General features: G+C 41.0%; 1 protein-coding gene across 2 annotated transcripts in view; it reads left to right on the forward strand.

The window, feature by feature from the left end:
- The window catches only part of TAF3 (TATA-box binding protein associated factor 3), a 118,958-nt gene that overhangs the window by 87,388 nt on the left and 11,975 nt on the right, over positions 1 to 19,595 (forward strand). For both annotated transcript variants that reach the window (XM_052650729.1, XM_052650730.1), the window contains exon 4: positions 6,970 to 7,052. In XM_052650729.1, coding sequence (XP_052506689.1) covers positions 6,970 to 7,052 — 83 coding nt within the window. The remainder of the gene's footprint in view (positions 1 to 6,969; positions 7,053 to 19,595) is intronic.

Here is a 19,595-nt window from a genome sequence, read left to right on the forward strand (position 1 = left end):
TGTGGCTCCCTGGTTGGTGAGCCGTTTTGCGAGTGTTTAAGGTCATGCCTGTCTTCTACTTTCTGTAACGTGTCTTATCCTTCTGTTTTCTGCTTTAATAAGATGAGGACACGTCTCTTGAGTATCTAGCTCATCTGACAGCCTGGTTAGTGGGGAGAAACTAATGCTGAATATTTTCCATGTAAGTAGCTCAGGCTTCCATAGAACACAGTCTAAGAAACCGATGTATCCATACATCCTGCAGTTTGTAGCGGGAAGGACCTCGAGCCCTGTGGCACAGGGTGTGACCTCTGCCTTGATAGCTTTGCTCTCGCCCCACCATTCTTTGGATTACAGTGGTTGACTGGTTGATTAGACAGTTTCTTTTAAACTTTCTTAAAAAGTGTCCAAGTATTCCTGCTGCCATACATGCAGACCCTCAGAGATCCTCTCCCTACCCTCTGGGAGCATCCCTCTTTGAGGCTGGCTACAAAATCGTACCCAGTAATATTTCCCACATGGTAAAGTATACTGTATTTGACCTACAGCAGCTCCATAAGCCATACTTTTGCACTGATTTTCATTTCAGACTTAACTGGGAAAATTAGTTTAGCTGATAAGCTAACCAGGATAATCTCACATTTTCCTGCCTAACTTTATTCTTTCTCTGTTTCCCTTGGCTATTATTCTAAAATAGAAAGAAGTAGAGTGAAAATTCTAAAATTAATAACTGAACATCAGCAGGTTAACAAGACACAGAAATCCAACTCTTCTTTTTGTCCATTTTTGAAATGGACAATAAATCGCTTTATTATTACATTATTTTCCCGTGGTACCTGGAAGATTTTAAAACACTTCCACGTGCCTTAGTTTCTCCCCTGACACCCATGTGACATGGGTCTGGTGGGTATTGTTATCAGTATTTATGGATGAGACATAAACATGTCTCATGTTTATGGATGAGAAGCAGCCTGAGTGACTTGTCCAGGATTGAGGTCACAGCCAGCAAGAACCAGGTCCTTTACACACAAACTTGACTTCCCATTTTGAAATGTTTACAGCAGCTAGCCGCCTGTCCATTAGGTACGTGGTAACTTGGCAGAGGACCCCTTAGCAAATCAAGAGCACAGTTGCTTTCATCACTGTCTCAGGCCTGGAAAGTCTATGGTAGGGGTTTCAGTGGCCACTGTGACTTGAGTAGAGCGCATCAGGTCAGCTGGTAAAACGACCCCTGCCTTTGGGGAGGACCGGTCCCTCAGGCCATCATGGTTGGAGGCTCAGATACAAGCCACACAGATTTCACCTAACAGAGGTAATCAGGTCCTTGTATCAGTTTTGATGGTTATGGAGCCGTTTTTAAAGATAAAAACTTATCAAAATCAGCCCATCAGGGCTTTAAAATTAATAAACGTTGCTGTCTTTGGAGGTAAGCCTGAGTTCCCACCCTGACCTTTCCAGCCTGTGAGCTTGGGTGCCTGGGCACCTTGGGTGGCAGTCACTCTGCTCACCACGTTCCCTTGGGGCAGCCTGCTGTGCCTCGCTTTACTCTGGTCGTCTTACTTGTGCACACATCCAAGACTAAGTGGGGTTGAAGAGTGGTCCCCCCCGCTCGCACCTCTTGACAAAAGGTCCCCGGCGTCTTTCCTTTCTGTTGTAAGTATACTGTTGACTCATTTCCATCATGTTCTCATCGGCTTTCATGATGAACTAGTGAAATGAGGGGCTTTCAGTAAATAAAATCTAACCTCAGTAAGAAGGGGGGAATATTCCCTTCCTTTTCTTATAACTGTCTGTTCCATGAAGAAACTAGTAACTTCATGTTAAATGAGTTTGTTTGAGTTTATAGACACTTCCTCAAGCCCATGCCCAAGGCTACAGAGGCACGAACTGAACTCTTACTGAGAGCCCGAATCCTGTTTCACTGTCCCCACTGGATCCCACTTGTTATATACCTGACCACAACCGTAAATCTTCTGACCATCTGTTTAATATTTTAACCAGTTTATCAGTGTTAGCTAGACTATGTTTCTGAATGGAAATAATGTAGAGACCTTCATTGTTAAGAAAGACAGCAGAGTGGTTACCAGTTGACATAGTTGAGCATCTAAAATTTAAGGTTATTAAATTCAGCTTTCCACCAATACTATTTTGGGGTGTTTTTCTGATATATTAGCATAGATAGGTATCTGAACCAGTGCTGGCTGAACTTGCTGTCAGTGGCACACATATATAGGGGTGTGTGTGTGTGTTTAATGAAAGAAGTTTAACATTAAAAAAATAGAAAGTAAAAACTTGGCCAGATTATATTGACAAAGCTGCCCATTACCTTTGCAGAAAGTCCCTGTCAGAAGATAAACTTTAAAGCTGGAATGCATGAAAGAGTTCCAAGATAGAATTTAAATTTAAACTGATTCTTTTTAGATAAGCTTTTTAAAAATCCACCTCTTTGCTTCAAGTCAGGACTTTAAAAATAAATTTCCCCTTTAAATCTCTTGAGCGATTTTCATTTTTTGCAAGGCCGCACTGCTGGTGTCCTGGAAAAATGGAGAGTTAGAGCTTTATCAGTTGGTGCCCTGAGGTATGTGGCAAAGAAGCTAAATCCTTGAAGATTAGCAAAAAAAATGCAGCACATGGCAATAAGGGGCTTATATGACTACTAGTATTAGTTCAGGTGAAAGAAGTATTGCTTATACATAAAACTGGACAAATCCACTGACAATGTATTTTTAGTTAGCTACAAAGGAGTCTTATATTACTGGACTTTGCTTCTTTAGTGAATTGGGAAGCTTAGTAATCCACCGTAAATGCTCTTCCACGCGCCCCAATTCTCAGCATCACTCTAAAGTACTCTTCTTTTATTTTAACCCTTACAAGCTCCTCTTTCCCCTGGATTTTGGCTTCGTGCCATTAAAAGATGGTGTCAGTCTTACTGTTCAAGAAATCGAAGCCATTGTCATCCAGTGTGTTGATTGCCACGGCATGGGCACATGAGAAGTCACTGCATGATTGTAGGAGACGTCCCTGTGTTTTTATCTGGGCAGCTGCTCAGATAAAAGTCAGTGTGAACAAAAGTCTGGAGAGAAATTTTTATTTAGAAAGTGTACTTTCTCTATCGACGTTGTTAGCATCCTTACTAGTCTTTTTCTATGCTTGCTTGAATTTTATCTTTCAGTTAAATCTGCTTTAAGAATGAAATGAAAGTATTTAGCAGTTTTTCAGTAGGGTTGCCATATGTCCTGGCTTGCCTTGGACAATCCAGTTTACACCTGTTACATGGTGTAAATAACAGCTCCTGCTTTCACTGTCAAAGCTCTTTCTGGATGGGGTAGTCACCCTAATTACAGGGAAAACTTTGAGCCGAGGTAACAGGTTCTGAGTCGTTCATTAATTCAGCAATTTTACTAAATATCTCTTGTCCTCAGGGCACATTTATACAATTTTTAATCTGACTCTTAAAATAGCTCTGCATTTTTGTTTCCTTTTGCTTTTACATATTGTATCATTTAACTTTTTAAAATAGTAGGTTGTAAAAAGACCATGCCTTGATTCTTTTTGTCCTGCCAAATCATTGCAGACACCCTCAAAAAGCCAGCAAGTTCAGTTGAACGGAGGTGAGGCCAACATTCCTCTCAGTTTCCATATAAGCTGGTTTGTTTTCCGTAGGAGAAAAAACTGTATTTTATAGTCTACCCTAGCCATCTCACAAGTACGTGTTGCTCATCATAAAAGACATTGACAAAGAAACTGAACAGTTCTGTGTAGGATATCAGCATTGCCAGAAAAAAAAGACCCAAACTATGTGGCAGAGAGTCACAAATAGTGTGGTGAGACAGAGGATGAGTTTGGGGGCAGAGAACTGAATTTCAGTCGCTTGCTTACTAGCTTTGTAACTCTGGCCTAACCACTCAATCTTTCTGAGCCATCAGTTACACGTGAATAATAATTCCTTCCACACTTACCTTAGAGAGTTATGGAGATCACGTGGGATTGTGTGTATGGGACACACTTGGTGAAGTGCTGTGCAAGTAAGTTGGAATTATTGTGAGTGTGGTAATAGGAATGGACCCGAGTAAAGTGAGAAGCATAATGATACTACAGAAGGTTTTTTAAAAGATAGGGCAAACAGCTTTATTTTCTTAATAAAGCTTAAGGGGTTTCAATAATAGTATTGTGGGTTGAAGGAATATGGAATATTACTTCTAAGACTAGCATCACTTATGAGTGTATGTGTGAGACCCTAAAATATTTTAGAATTGAAGAAATTTAGAAACTTCATATAATTTTTCATTCTCTGAATTAAAAAAACAAGTTTTGCCATTTTTGTGACCTTAAAGCAGAAAAGGAAAAGGAAACAGAAAGAAAGGGAAAGTGGTTGCTTCACGTATGATCATTCTGTCTGTAAATGGAAACCATAACACCCACCCCACCTGTTTGTTAAAGAACCTGAATGAGAACATCTGAAAAAGAACCAGATGTAATGCCTGGGAAGCATTAAGTGTTTTAAAACTGTTTGCTTGCTTGGGACATACTTATTTTCCCAGAGGTAACACAGAATGGTGAGAAAAATATAGAAACCTTAGTAGTTTACAAAAGAGGCTAGACCATTGGTTCTCAGGTTTGTGTTAGATATAGACCTCTGTGTTCAAAGAATCAGAGAAAGTGAATTCAGAGGTTTTTCCGTGGGTCTCTCTCTGCCCCCACCCCGGTGACCCTTGGTCCCCGAAGCCTCGAGGAAACTACTGGATTAAGAATCGGGCAAAAGTGAGACCATTTAGAGGAGCAGGTTTTTGTGGGGAAACTGATAAGATTTAGATGTGGTGAAATCTTTATAGAGTATTTAGTTGAAAATGCCCAGCAGACAGCATTATATTCTTGACATATTGAAAACTTCTAAGACTGAATCCATGAATGTGAGTGAAGTTCGTGTCGGGTGGCAAGAGGAGAGGACCCAGCGAGCAAAGAAGAGGACTTTGTTAGGGTCAGGGAAGGAGCATGATGAAGATCTCAGTGGAGGAATAGACAGGAACAGTAGGGAAGAGTGAGTGTCTAGAAAGAGTGGCTTTAGTTGGGCCAGAAAGTTGGGTGAGTGAATTTATGGAGATGATGAAAAGTAAAGACTAGAACGTGTGAGAGGTCATCAACTGGAGGGTAAAAGGGAGGTAAGTTTTTTAAATGAGAGTTGAGCACATTAGAAAGCTGGAGGAAAATGATGGAACTGAGAAGGTGGAGATGCCGCAAACAAGGAGGAAGTTTCTTTCACAGACTGGAGGAGACGGACTCTAGTGTAATTGTGGGTGCACACATTTGTAGGGAATGGAAGGAGCTGTGCCCAGTGGTTTCAGCATTTTTTCCTGTGGGGTTTGATGAGCAGAAGGGGAAGGAAATCATGGGATGGGTCTTAAACGCTGTAAATGTTTGAAATCATTGCTTTCAATCGATTCTTAAAATATATCTTAGGCACTTACGTGTCAGACCCTACAACAGGCACTGGGAAATAGCAATGCACAGAGCAGGCACGGTCTCCACTCTTACCTAGTTTAGCAGAGTCCAAATAGGCAGACAGTCTTAAAGGCACAGATGAAATTGGAGTTTTGATGGCAGAAGCTGGAGCAGTTTTAAATTTTTTCTTGGGAATTAGTGCTCTGGGGAATGATTTCAGATTGGTCCTGGACAAATGGTGAAATGACCGAGAGGCAAGGAGTTGAGGATGCTTGCAGGATAAGTGGTTCATTCAACAGATGTTGGTTGAGTGCCTCCTGTGTGTCATGCACTGCTCAAGAGAGTGAACGAAGTCATAGATCTTGATGGGACCACGGATTTACAGAAAACAAACAAAACTCAAGAAGGGGACAGGTTAAAACATATAAAACATGGTAGATTTGACAAATGTGCAACATACTGTTTCTGTGAGTACTATTGGGTTGACCCAGAAGTTCCTTTGGGTTTTTCCTTAATATCATAGGGAAAAAAACCAAGATGAACTTTTTTGCCAGTGGCAATATATTGAGCACTGTGTTATAAACCCCTTCCCTTTAGAACCACTGCACAATTTCTTTTCTTAATTTCTCTTGAGCTTGAAATACATAGATCAGAGGTTTGGAGCAGTTGTCACAGTGACTAGCAGCGTCCTCCTGCCGAGCCAGGGGTGTTGACGCCTGGCAGTGCCTGGGACATCTGCTCAGCAACAAACCACCCCACTGAGAATGCCAGTGAAAACCCTGTTGAACAACTGTGGTGTAGGTGATAATTTGAACTGCAGAGCTTTTTCTCATTTTGTTCATTTAAAATACTGATTTTACTATAGAGGATCTTCAGGTCAGAAATTGTGAAGAAGCCCTTTCAATACCATAGGTAATTTGTATGTTCCCTTTCTGATTATTAGCTCAACCATTTGAGCTGGTGTCTTCAACTTACTCAGCAGTCACTGCCTTCACCATGAATTCTTCCTAAGTACATATGTTTTGTCTCTTATAGTATTTTAGGTCACTTTTCTACTAGCAGCCAAAAAATGAAGCAGTTCAGTGCTGTGATTACACTGGGTGTGTCAGTTTTCTTATAGGCGTGATAAACGTAAGATGAGTTTAATGTTTTTCAAGACCCATAAATTTTATCTTATAATGAAGCTCTTTCTGCAGTTTTTTCCTATTATATATTAAGTCTGGCAGTCACATAAATGTTCCATTGAATGACCGAAGCAACAATTCTTGTTTAAAAATTCTGACAATAAAATCCGAGAAATTAATCAAAACTAAGCAAATACAGAAATAGCTCCCATATTTAAAGTGTTTAAAATTTGGGGAATTTCTCATGACCCTGAGTCTTGGAGAAATGAAAACTAAAGAGCCCCGGGTTAGCTTCACCTCTAGCACCTCAGCCACGCTTGAAACTCAAAAGCCTATCAAGTTTGTGGGGATGAGGAAGTAGGAGAAAAGGGAGGCGGTACTTCTGTTGAGAAATGTGTAATTGACTCTAATGTACTGTTTTCAACAGATCAAAGTGGAGCCCGTGGTCCCAGCCCCAAGCCCCGTTATCCCCAGACTGACTCTCAGAGTTGGAGCCGGCCAAGACAAGATGTAAGTACTGACGTTTCGGTGTAGAGGGCAAGAGATTGAACTTAACTTTCATTCCTCTTCCCTAATGGATTAGAACTCTATGGATCTTTCCAATGTGAACATGTACAGTCAGGCTTTATTTTGAGAAGTCTTCATTCTCAAATATTTATTGCTTTCTTTCTCAGAGTAAATGCTTACTGCTTTATTTAACATATAGGAGCCTTTCTGCCCACCCCACCCCCAACCCCCTTGCCCCAGTTCTTCTCTTCTTTTAAAGACTAATGCAGGATATTGTTTCTGCTTAGTTTGTGAGGCCCCGACTATCTGAAAAATAAGAAACTACTGAATGGACTGACTCCCCACATTACATCCAGGTGGATGTAGTATTAAGCCTTCTCAAACGTGTGTTCTCTGTCACCAGGATGAAGAATGAAGATTCTCTTCCTGCTCAGATGGCACATGGTTTTATTCTGTGTGTGCATATAAAACAAGGATAATGCCAAAAGCTTGGTCAAGCACTGTATCAGTGACAACTGAAGTCTGAATTATCCACCCCTTTTTTTTAAGAGAGAACTGGGAATGTAGGCCTGGTGTTTACTGTTTTCTTCTTAACTTCATGGAGTCATCACATCGGCCTGTCCTTCTTCAAAGTAAATTTGTTGGCTGTGTTTCTTTTATTCATTTTTGTAATATGAATTAAGGCTTACAATGCTCTTATGTGATCCTCATAAGGTGATGAACATTGATCTTTTTTTTTTTGCAAATCATGTTGAAAATCATTCATCTAAAAATCATACTATGCATCATTTCAGTGAATTTTACAAGCTCAGAGTACAAATTAACAACCGTATTTTTTACCAGTAAAGCCTAAAGATGGATTAGTTTACATCACAAGCAATCAAATGTTATATAGAAAATAGGTTTACAAGGCATTTAACTTTCATTCAATTTTTAACTATAAAGATCAAAGTAGGAGCCATGAACTTATTTATTTAGTAGGTAGAGTAGACAACAGCAAGTTTGCTTTGCATCCTCATCATCTGTTCCATCTTAGAGTTTGTGTGTAGCGTGTACTTTATGCAGCCACTGCTTCTGTTAATTCCAAATGTAATACTGAGAAAAAGTCCAGCGTCATTCTGATGAATGATGTTGTGGGGGCAAACATGGCCTTCTAGGAGAGTGTGTATTCTTCTGAAGATTGAAAGAAGAAAATCTGGTCAGTGCTTTTCTTCCCTAAATTTTAATCATGTCCTTATCCCTCAGCCATTGGAGAGCAGAGAGCTAGTTAGCACAGTGACCCAACCAAAGCACCTGTACCTGCCATCTCCTTAGAAATCCTGTCCTTGGGTTCACTTCTCTGAAGGAAAGATACTCTTACCTGTCTCTGGACAAATACTTTTCTCCTACCCGTTCATATTTTATTCCAGTTTTGTGCTAAATCGCCATTACCTCACCTTTCCTTACACATACAAGTTTGGCTTGCTTATTCCTGTAGAGGAATAAGGTTTTTAGAAAGGCATTGATAGTAGTATTCATCACATCTGCCTTTAAGCATCTTTCAGGTATTTGGTTGACTGATTCCTTTTCCTCTCAATAAATCACTCATATACCTAAGATATTGGAAGTTGTGAGAAATAGATCCTATGACTCTGGAACAGAATGTCCAGTATTAGGGAAATTATAGTACCCAGTCTAGACAAATTGTCCTTGAAAGTATAACATGTAACGTGAACTTCCTGATATTTAGGGAAATAACTCCCATATCATATGAATAATCAATCATTTGACCAAAGTCAGACCCAAGGAAATATATACTTATAATGAAGAAAGGAATAAATTAAGTGAAATATATTACAGTTTAAACTTGAAAGAAAAAGAGGCCCGAGTCACATGTTGTTGTTCAGTTGCTAAGTCCCCTCTGACTCTTCGCGGCCCCATGGACTGCAGCACATGTTGTTCAGTTGCTAAGTCCCCTCTGACCCTTCGCGGCCCCATGGACTGCAGCACATGTTGTTCAGTTGCTAAGTCCCCTCTGACCCTTCGCGGCCCCATGGACTGCAGCACATGTTGTTCAGTTGCTAAGTCCCCTCTGACCCTTCGCGGCCCCATGGACTGCAGCACACCAGACTCCTCTCTTCTCCATTGTCTCCTGGAGTTTGCTCAAGTTCTTGTCCATTGAGTCAGTGGTACAGTCCAACCATCTCATCCTTTGCTAACCCCTTCTCCTTTTGCCTTCAATTTTTCTCAGCATCAGGGTCTTCCAGAGGGTCGATTCTACGCATCAGGTGGCCAAAGTATTGGAGCTTCAGCTTCGGCATCAGTCCTTCCAGTGAATACTCAGGGTTGATCTCCTTGCAGTCCAAGGGACTCTTAACTCTTCTCCAACACTGCAATTCGAAAGCATCAGTTCCTCAGCACTCAGCCTTCTTTATGGTCCAGCTCTCACATCCATACATGACTACAGGAAAAACCATACCTCTGACTCTATGGACCTTTGTCAGCAAAGTGAGGTTTCTGCTTCTAAATGTGCTGTCTAGGTTTGTCACAGCTTTCCTTTCAAGGAGCAAGTGTCTTTTAATTTTGTGGCTGCAGTGACCATCCGCGGTGATTTTGGAGCCCAAGAAAAGAAAATCTGTCACTGCTTCTATTTTTTCCCCTTCTATTTGCCCTGAAGTGATGGGATCAGATGCCATGATCTTTTCTTGAATGTTGAGTTTCAAACCATCTTTTCACTTTCCTCTTTCACCCTCATCAAGAGGCTTTTTAGTTCCTCTTCGCTTTCTGCCATTAGAGTGGTATTATCTGCATATCTGAGGTTATTGATATTTCTGCCGGTAGTCTCAGTTCCAGCTTGTGATTCATTCAGCCCAGCATTTCGTATGATGTACTCAGCATAGAAGTTAAATAAGCAGGGTGACAATATACAGCCTTGATGTACTCCTTTCCCAATTTTGAACTAGTCCGTTGTTCCATGTAAGGTTCTAACTATTGTTTCCTGACCCACATACAAGTTTCTCATGAGACTGGTAAGGTTTTCTGGTATTTTCTTTTCTTTAAGAATTTCTACGGGTTTTTTGTGATCCACACAAAGACTTCAGCAGAGTCAGTGAGGTCTAGTCAGTTAAGCTAAAGTAGATGTTTTGCTGGAATCCCCTTGCTTTCTCCATGATCCAAAGAATGTTAACAGTTTGCTCTCTGGTTCCTCTGCCTTTCCTTTTTCTTTTTTCTTTTTTTCATTTTTGGCACTTAGTTCAGAAGACATTCAAAGAATCGAGTGTCCCTACTATAACAAATCACTTTTCATTTCTGTTTGCTTATTTATGTGAACAAGATTTCTCAGTGTTTCCATTCATCAGTATTAGAAATAGAAATTGATATTGATAACACAACATTGTAAATCAGGTATACCCTAATAAAAAAATTTGGGGAGGTGGATTTTATCTTTTTAAAATTAATTTATTTGTTTTAATTGGAGGCTAATTACTTTACAATACTGTAGTGGTTTTTGCCATACATTGACATGAATCAGCCATGGGTGTACATGTGTCCCCCATCCTGAACCCACCTCCCTCCCCATCCCATCCCTCAGGGTCATCCCAGTGCACCGGCCCTGAGCACCCTGTCTCATGCATCGAACCTGGACTGTTGATCTATTTCACATATGATAATAGACACGTTTCAGTGCTATTCTCTCAAATCATCCCACCGTCGCCTTCTCCCACAGAGTCCAAAAGTCTGTTCTTTATTTCTATGTCTCTTTCGCTGTCTGGCATATAGCATCATCATTACCATCTTTCTAAATTCCATATATATGCGTTAATATACTGTATTGGTGTTTTTCTTTCTGATTTACTTCCCTCTGTATAATAGGCTCCAGTTTCATCCACCTCATTAGAACTGATTCAAATGCATTCTTTTTAATAGCTGAGTTAATATTCCATTGTGTATATGTACCACAGCTTTCTTATCCATTTGTCTGCCGATGGACATCTAGGTTGCTTCCATGTCCTGCTGCTGCTGCTACTAAGTCACTTCAGTCGTGTCCGACTCTGTGTGACCCCATAGACGGCAGCCCACCAGGCTCTGCCGTCCCTGGGATTCTCCAGGCAAGAACACTTGATTAGCTATTGTAAATAGTGCTTCGATGAACATTGGGGTAAGTGTGTCTCTTTCATTTCTGGTTTCCTCCATGTGTATGCCCAGCAGTGGGATTGCTGGGTCGTATGGCAGTTCTATTTCCAGTTTTTTAAGGAATCTCCACACTGTTCTCCATAGTAGCTGTACTAGTTTGCATTCCCATCAACAGTGTAAGAGGGTTCCCTTTTCTCTGCACCCTCTCCAGCATTTATTGTTTGTAGACTTTTTGATAGCAGCCATTCTGACCAGCATGAGATGGTACCTCATTATGGTTTTGATTTGCATTTCTCTGATAATGAGTGATATTGAGCATCTTTTGATGTGTTTGTTAGCCATCTGTATGTCTTCTTTGGAGAAATGTCTGTTTAGTTCTTTGGCCCATTTTTTGAATGGGTTGTTTATTTTTCTGGTATTGAGCTGGTTGAGCTGCTTATATATATATATATTTTTTTTTTTTTTTTGCATATATATTTTTGAGATTAATTCTTTGTCAGTTGCTTTGCTTGCTTCTTCTGCTTTTTCTAAACCCAGCTTGTACATCTGGAGGGTCTCAGTTCACATACTGCTGAAGCATAGGCATAGCTTGAAGGATTTTGAGCATTACCTTGTGAAATGTAAAATTAGCATGTGAAATGAGTGCAGTCATATGGTAGTTTGTACATTCTTTGGCATTGCCCTTCTTTGGGATTGGAATGAAAACTGACCTTTTCCAGGCTTGTGAGCACTGCTGAGTTTTCCAAATTTGCTCACATATTGAGGGCAACACCTTAACAACTTCAGCTTTTAGGATTTGAAATAGCTCATCTGGAATTCCAACACCTCCATTAACTTTGTTTGTAGTAATGTTTCCTAAGGCCCACTTGACTTCACACTCCAGGATGTCTGGCTCTAGGTGAATGACCACACGATCTTAGTTATCCTAGTCATTAAGATATATCTTTTGTATAGTTCTTCTGTGTATTCTTGCCACCTCTTCTTAATCTCTTCTGCTTCTTGAAGAGATCTCTAATCTTTTCCATTTTATTGCTTTCCTCTATTTCTTTGCAGTGTTCATTGAAGAAGGCCTCTTACCTCTCCTTGCTGTTCTCTGGAACTGTGTATCCAGTGGTTAGCTCTTTCCCTTTCTCCCTTGCTTTTCACTTCTCTTCTTTCCTCAGCTATTTGTGAGACTTCCTCAGTCAATCACTTTGCCTTCTTGCATTTCTTTTTCTTTGGGATGGTTTTGATCACTGCCTCCTGTACAGTGTTACAAATCTCTGTCCATAGTTCTATAGGCACTCTCTTTACCAGATCTAATCTCTTGAATCTATTTGTCACCCCCACTATATAATCATAAGGGATTTGATTTAGGTCATACCTGAATGGCCTAGTGGTTTTCCCTGCATTCTTCAATTTAAGCCTGAATTTTGCAATAAGGAGCTCGTGATCTGAGCCACAGTCAGCCCCAGGTCTTACTTTTGCTAACTGTATAGAGTTTCCCCATCTTTGGCTGCAAAGATGCAAAATAATCCAGGAGTTGGTGATGGACGGGGAAGCCTGGTGTGCTGCAGTCCATGGGGTTGCAAAGAGTCGGACACAACTGAGTAACTGAACTGAACTGACTACTGATGTAGAATGATCAATCTGCTTTCAGTATTGACCATCTGATGATGTCCATGTGTAGAGTAGTCTCTTGTATTGTTGAAAATTATTTGCTGTGACCAGGGTGTTCTCTTGGCAACATTGTTAGCCTTCGCTCTTCTTCATTTTGTACTCCAGTGCCAAACTTGCCTGTTACTCCAGTTATCTCTTAACTTCCTACTTTTGTATTCCAGTCCCCTGTGATGAAAAGGACATCTTTTTTTTTTGGTGTTAGTTCTAGAAGATCTTGTAGGTCTTCAGAGAACCGGTCTACTTGAGGTTCTTCAGCATCAGAGGTTGGGGCACAGACTTGGATTACTATGTTGAATGGTTTACCCTGGAAGCAAACCAAGATTGTTCTGTCACTATTGAAATTGCAGATACTGTATTTTGGACTCTTTGATTGACTATGAGGGCTACTCCATTTCTTTTAAGGGATTCTTGCCCATAGTAGTAGATATAATGGTCATCTGAATTAAATTCGCCCATTCTCATCCATTTTAGTTCACAGATTCCTAAGATATGGATGTTCACTCTTGCCATCTCTTGCTTGACCGTATCCAGCTTACCTTGATTCATGGACCTAACATTCCAGGTTCCTCTGCAATATTGTTCTTTACAGCATCAGACTTTACTTTTACCACCAGGCACATCCACAACTGGACGTCGCTTCTGCTTTGGCCCAGCCTCTGCATTCTTTCTGGAGCTATTAGTAATTGCCCTCCACTCTTCCCCATAGCATATTGAATGCCTTCCCACCTGGTGGGAAGGCATTCCCGTCTTCCGGTGTCCTATTTTTTTGCCTTTTTATGCTGTCCACGGGACCTTCAAGGCAAGAATACTGGAGCAGTTTGCCATTCTCTCCTCCAGTGGACCACGTTTTGTAAGAATTCTCCACTATAACCTGTTTTGTGTGGCCCTACATGGCGTGGCTCATAGCTTCATTGAGTTATGCAAGCCCCATTGCTATAAGCAATAGGATTTTATATAAAATACAACATAATCAGTAAAGAGGGGTCTTTTTGTTTTTTTGTTCTTTTAAATCTAAATCAGTGGTCAACAAGCTACGGCCATGGGCCAGTCCATCCCACTGTGTGTTTTTTATGGCTCGGCTGAAAGAAATTAAAAGGATAATACTTTATGATACTTGAAAATTATATGAAATTAAAAGTAATCTTTTATTGTTGTAGTATAGGGATCATGGCTTATTCCTTGGCAGTAATGATGGAAAAGAGACAGTAGATTCATATAAACATGGCTTTATGTAGTTTGTATTCACCTGGGGCTGTAATGATGCTCTTTTGAAGTGGAATTAATGAGTAGACTAGAACTCAAAGGGGGGTTTGAATAGTCTAGGGGGAGGAGTTGTTTATTTCTGAAGAACAGGCAGAGAGTAGAGTCTTTTGAAACCATAGGGAAAAAAAACCACTTTACAGGGTTTAAATTATACCCTCTTGTTGGAAGATCTCTAGGACAATATTTAGTTTCTAAATCTTATATAAAGAAATGATGCCTCTGACCCGTGATCCAGGAAAGTGCTTTGAGGTTAGACTGTTTCCTCTCTTCTGTTATTGTTCCTGAAAGCCAGACAGAGGGCCCTTGTCCCCCTTGATTGAACGCTCCTGCCGAGTGTGGTTTAAAGGGTCTGTGGGGATCCAGTGCCACCTCCTGATTGTGTTAAAGTTCAAGGTGACTCTCCAGGCACCTCAGATTCCTTTAACAGGTATCCCAGGAATGAGGACCCAGAGTTCCCCTTAGTCTATATTGAAAAGGAAACTAAAATACTGATCCTGAAGTTACAGACTCAGCATCTGTAGCTTGCAGGGGTGGTGTGAACGGGAAGAAAGAATGCACTCAAGTAAATCGACGAATAACTGAGTCTGGCCTAACGGCCAAGCTTTGCCGTGATGCCGAGAGAGCAGGCAGGTTTAGCTGGCCTGGGAGCAGCGCCTAACATCAGATTGGTCAGGTCAGTATGGATGCTGTTGAGGTCCCCCTGGACTTGGTGCTGGAAGGGACGGTGAGTGCCCCTCGGGATCAGAGGCACTATGGGCTGGCCAAGTGGCAGCACAGTCGCCATGTTATTTGTTGTCCCAGTCTTGTCATTACTGAGTCAGTTTATTTTCAGTAAGCCTAGGAAAATTGGGCTGACTTTTGGTGTCCGTGCATTTAGCCATTCCTGTGAAGGATATGGACAGAACACAGTGGTGTAAGCGAGGGAGCATCTGAGGGGCAGGACTGCTTAGACAGGATTGTCAGAAGAGACACATGGAGCGTTAACTGTGAGGTTATATTTATAAAGCGCAAAGTTCTATTAAAGGAGCATCTCATTTAAAAAGGCAACTTAAAGTATTGGCAGAGTATTAAGAGGAAAGGCCCTCGTATGTAAAGATTTGAGGGTAACGGTGGTTGGGGGTTATGCGGTCTTCCCCTCCTCACGCTTCTCCGTGTCTCTTTAGGCTCTCCTCTCGCTGGCACCGGGGTGGTGGGTCTGTCCTTTCCTCCGTCTGTCCTGTGGCTCTTTTGGGGGCGCAGGCCGAGTGGCTGTCCTGCCAGCAGTATCATTTGGCCTGGTTGGTGGGGCTGCTGTACTGGAGAAGCTTGGAGCTGGTCCTGCTCTCAGGGCACTGCTGCCCTGGCTCAGAGAGCTCACCAGGGACAGGTAATGAGTTGGGCCCCTCCACACATCAGCCAGCTTCCCAAGTGGCGCTGGTGGTAAAGAACCAATGCAGAAGACATCAGAGACACAGGCTCAGTCCCTGGGTCAGGAGATCCCTTGCAGGAGGAAACGGCAGCCCACTCTAGTAGTCTTGCCTAGAGAATCCCAAGGACAGAAGAGCCCGGTGGGCTACAGTCCAAAGGGTCGCAAGGCGTCGGACACGACTAAGTGGCTTAGCGTACACACGTCCAGGCATGCTCAGTCATTGTTCCAGATAATACCCGATACTGTGTTTGGTCAAGTGACCCAGAATCGTTCTGTGTCACTTTCATGAAAGCAATATCATTACCATTAATAATTCTAACTTTCCTTTTGGCTGAGAGGACACAATAGATACTCTGTTACAAGCTTAATCCTTTTCCCAAAATGCACACAATTTGCCAAAGTACTTTTCGTTGATGACTTTACTGCTGGCAACTAGAGTTTTCCTTCTGCTAGCACTTTGTCACCATAGCCATGAGTATTATCAGATTTCTTACAATTCAGGAAATTCTTTCATTAATCAGAGCTCTCTTAGCAGAGGTGCTGAAAATTGGATGCTTTCCTTTTCCTGTAAATAATTCAGTTTTTTGTTGCAGTTTATAGAGTTTAGTTTATGCCTGGGAGGAGGCTTCTTTTTTAAAAAATTTATTTATTTTTAATTAAAGGATAATTGCTTTACAATATTGTGTTGGTTTCTGCCGTACATTAACATGAATCAGCCAAAGATACATATATCCCCTTCCTCTTGAACTGAGGCTGCTTAATAGTTGTAATTTCTAAATTACCAATATATACCATAATAATGGAAGCTAAAACTTTTTGCTCATTAATCCTGAAAAATAAATGGTTAACCTTTAAAAATGTAAAGTTAAGTATAGATATTTGCTGTCTTTTCTGTGATCCAAACTTTTCTGATTAACTCTTTTTGACAGTACAACCAGAAATAGAGGATAACTATGCACAATTACAAAAATAACCATTTAAAATATTTTTAAAGAAGGTAAGCATTTTATGTTCTTATGTAACCAGATTTAACTGAAAGACATTTAATAGGTAAAATGTATATAGTGGTATTTTAGTGGCAAGTTCTTTAGAAAAATAATAGCACATTATTTTTATTTCACTTTCTGCGTATTTTCCTACACTTAATACGTCGTTTATTCATATGTAGCTTTTTTCTAGTTTAAATAAATTTAAGAGTGACTTAGAGAACATAAAGATACTGGAAAATACTAGGAAACCAAGAACAAGGTGAGGAAAAAAGATTTATACTTCAGATATGATCACGACTTCCTAGCAATAAGGGCAGAGTGAGATACATTTTTAAAAAAAGAAGGTACCCCTTAGTTTCTCAGGAGAGACGTTTTTCAAGATGCTAAATTTGAAGTTTTATTTCCATAGGAACCTGATGGCAAAATAGCTGTCTTCCATAGCAGCTTTTACAGCAGATGAAAGGCATTTTTTTCTTTGACTGTTTCTTAGACCAACCCCTTGTTCCAAGGGTGTAGCCTTGAAGCGCACGCAGTGCAGGTGCTTCATAAAGAGTCCTCCTTTCTCCAGCTGAAACACTTCTCCTGCTTTCTATTAGTCAGGATTCTGGGCTCAAGTAACAGAAACCCTAATCAAACTAGCTCAATCCAGGGTTAAAGCGGTTTATTTGACTTTAGGCAAGGTGACTTCAACCAAGGTTCAAAAAGTGTCACTGAGACTCTGCTCACTTCCTTTTTCTCTGTCTGGCCACTGTGTGGAGGCAGAGATGGTCCCGGTTGCTCTTGGCCGGCGTGGTTCTTTCTGTGCTCATAGGCTGAACGCCCCCACTTGACAGCACCCCTTGTTGGCTCCCATTCTGGAGCCAGCCAGCCCCAGTGGGAGGGCGTGGAGCCCTGTTGGAAAGGGCTGGTAGGTTCCAGAAGCAGAGAAGGGCGCTCCCACTGGGATAAGGGGGAGGGGCAGGCAGAAACGATTGATATGCTTTTCTTAGAAAGGCAGTCAAGTTCATGTTTTAATAAAAGCATGTTGAAGAGGCAGAGCAAGGGAGCTTGTTTAAAAAAAAAAAGATGATCCTTTAGAAATAAAGTTCAAGAACATTTCAGACCATCGTCCCGTCAGACTTGGAAAGCCTTTTGTTCTTCTATTTTTAATTTGTTTCCCTTGCAGTAAAACTGTCTGCTTTGATTTAAAAAAAAAAAAAAGATTGAAAAGTGTTGATAGTTTTCTTTGCTTTGCCATGGTTAACTTGCCGCTGACACAGAAACATTTCATTCATAGGTATTTTGCCTGTATGAGAAGCTATCTAAAAGAACAGTGACGCCCCAAAAAATTAATAAATAAGGATAAAAAACTTAAGAATGACTGTATTTAAAATCTATGGCAAATAACTTATTTTTAATGCTAGTGAAATATGGTACCATGACAAATGAAATTTCCTAGCCGCTGAACAATGAGAACACAAATTGTGGGTGGTAGCCATTATTCTTGCTACTTTTTGTACTTATATTGATAAATTCAACAGACCCAAACCCATATATCTCAGTTATAATTCCAAGAGGAAGCAGGTCGTTAACATTTTTCTTGCTCGGGTCTTCAGCCCTTTTCTGATATTTTCCAGACTGGGAGGATCTTGACCTTCTTAGAGCACTCTCTCTTTTTTACCCAGCTAAAGTTTAGATGAAATCCCCAAGTTTGATTTCTTCCCTTGATGCATGGTAGTTTGTCGACTATCGCCAAAGATACAGTGTATCCAAGAGAAAAAAAAAAATAGTATGCTGTCAGAAAAACTGGCTTCAGGTTTTGGGAAATGTTTTTACTATCCAGTAAAACAAGTGGAAAGATTATAATCAAAGCATTTCCATCTTACTTGTAAACAATTACAGCAGTCCTTACACGGATGCCACATTAGAAGACTGGGGAAAATTTACTGGATTCCATTCTAATGCAATTAGAGCTAATTTTGTTCTTTAAATGAATAAAAGGTCAGCTAGTAAATCTAGCTTATCTTACGTCCAGACTTCAATAAATTGTTTTATTTAATTTGTTGTAAAAGATCTTATCCTTAATGGGTCTAGGTCTTATTTAGTTCACTTAGGTTTTAAAATATTTATGACCACCTTTTTAGATATGATTTGAATGATAGTTGGAAAGTTCCTCTCTGCTGTGTTATCAAGGCCCAGGATCACTAATTGAGTGAATATAGGAAGGTACTTAAGATTTGTTATCTAGAAAAAGCTGATGTGAACTTCCAGAATTTAAATGTTCTTTAACCTGTGACAGGCAGAGGTAATTTAGCTATATCATGGTAACCTTTTGGATACTGTCTTACCTATAATTTCCCCTAAAGATCAAACTACTTGCACTTCTAGTGTTTAAAGAGAGTGTAGACCTCCTAATGAGAACATTCTTTTTATTACTGACAACAACACAGATCATTTAAATCCTTCGCATCCTATCCTTCCTATCATTTTATAGGGCTGGCTCGATGGTAAAAAAATCTGCCTGCTATGCAGAAGAGTTTTGATCTAGGTTTGATCCCTGGGTTGGGAAAATCCCCCTGGAGAAGGGAATGGCAACCCACTCCACAATTCTTGCCTGGAGAATCCCATGGACAGAGGATCCTGGCAGGCTACAGTCGTGGAGTTGCAAAGAGTCGGACACGACTGAGCGGCTAACACTTTTACTTCAATATTAAAACATTTCCGTAGGGACTTTAGAGGCACAGTGTGATGCTTCTTCCTCTCTGTCCCCGCCCCGGCCTCCTTGTGAGATGAACACTCACGTCCCAGCCCGACCTCTGTGACGGAGAACCCGCACAGGTTGGGTTCAGGGACTTGCCGCTGCGGGGACTGACTGGCCGTATCACCCCTGTTTGGATTCACTCTTCCGGGTTCCAGAGCTGCATCTGTCCTCACAGCGTGTCCTTCAGCCTGGTCCAGGAAGGAGCCCAGCATCCCTCCTGACCTTCAGGACCTGTCACTCCTTCTCCATCCCCACCTTTCCTGGCCCTGCCCTTCGCCGCCCCCCACCCCCCCCCCCCCACCTCCTTTGTTACCTCCTCCCATCTGTATCATCTTCTCTTCCCTTCTCCAGTCTTCCCTTGGGTTCTACCATCC

Source organism: Budorcas taxicolor, chromosome 13 (genome assembly GCF_023091745.1).
Source record: "Budorcas taxicolor isolate Tak-1 chromosome 13, Takin1.1, whole genome shotgun sequence".
Lineage (NCBI taxonomy): Eukaryota > Metazoa > Chordata > Mammalia > Artiodactyla > Bovidae > Budorcas > Budorcas taxicolor.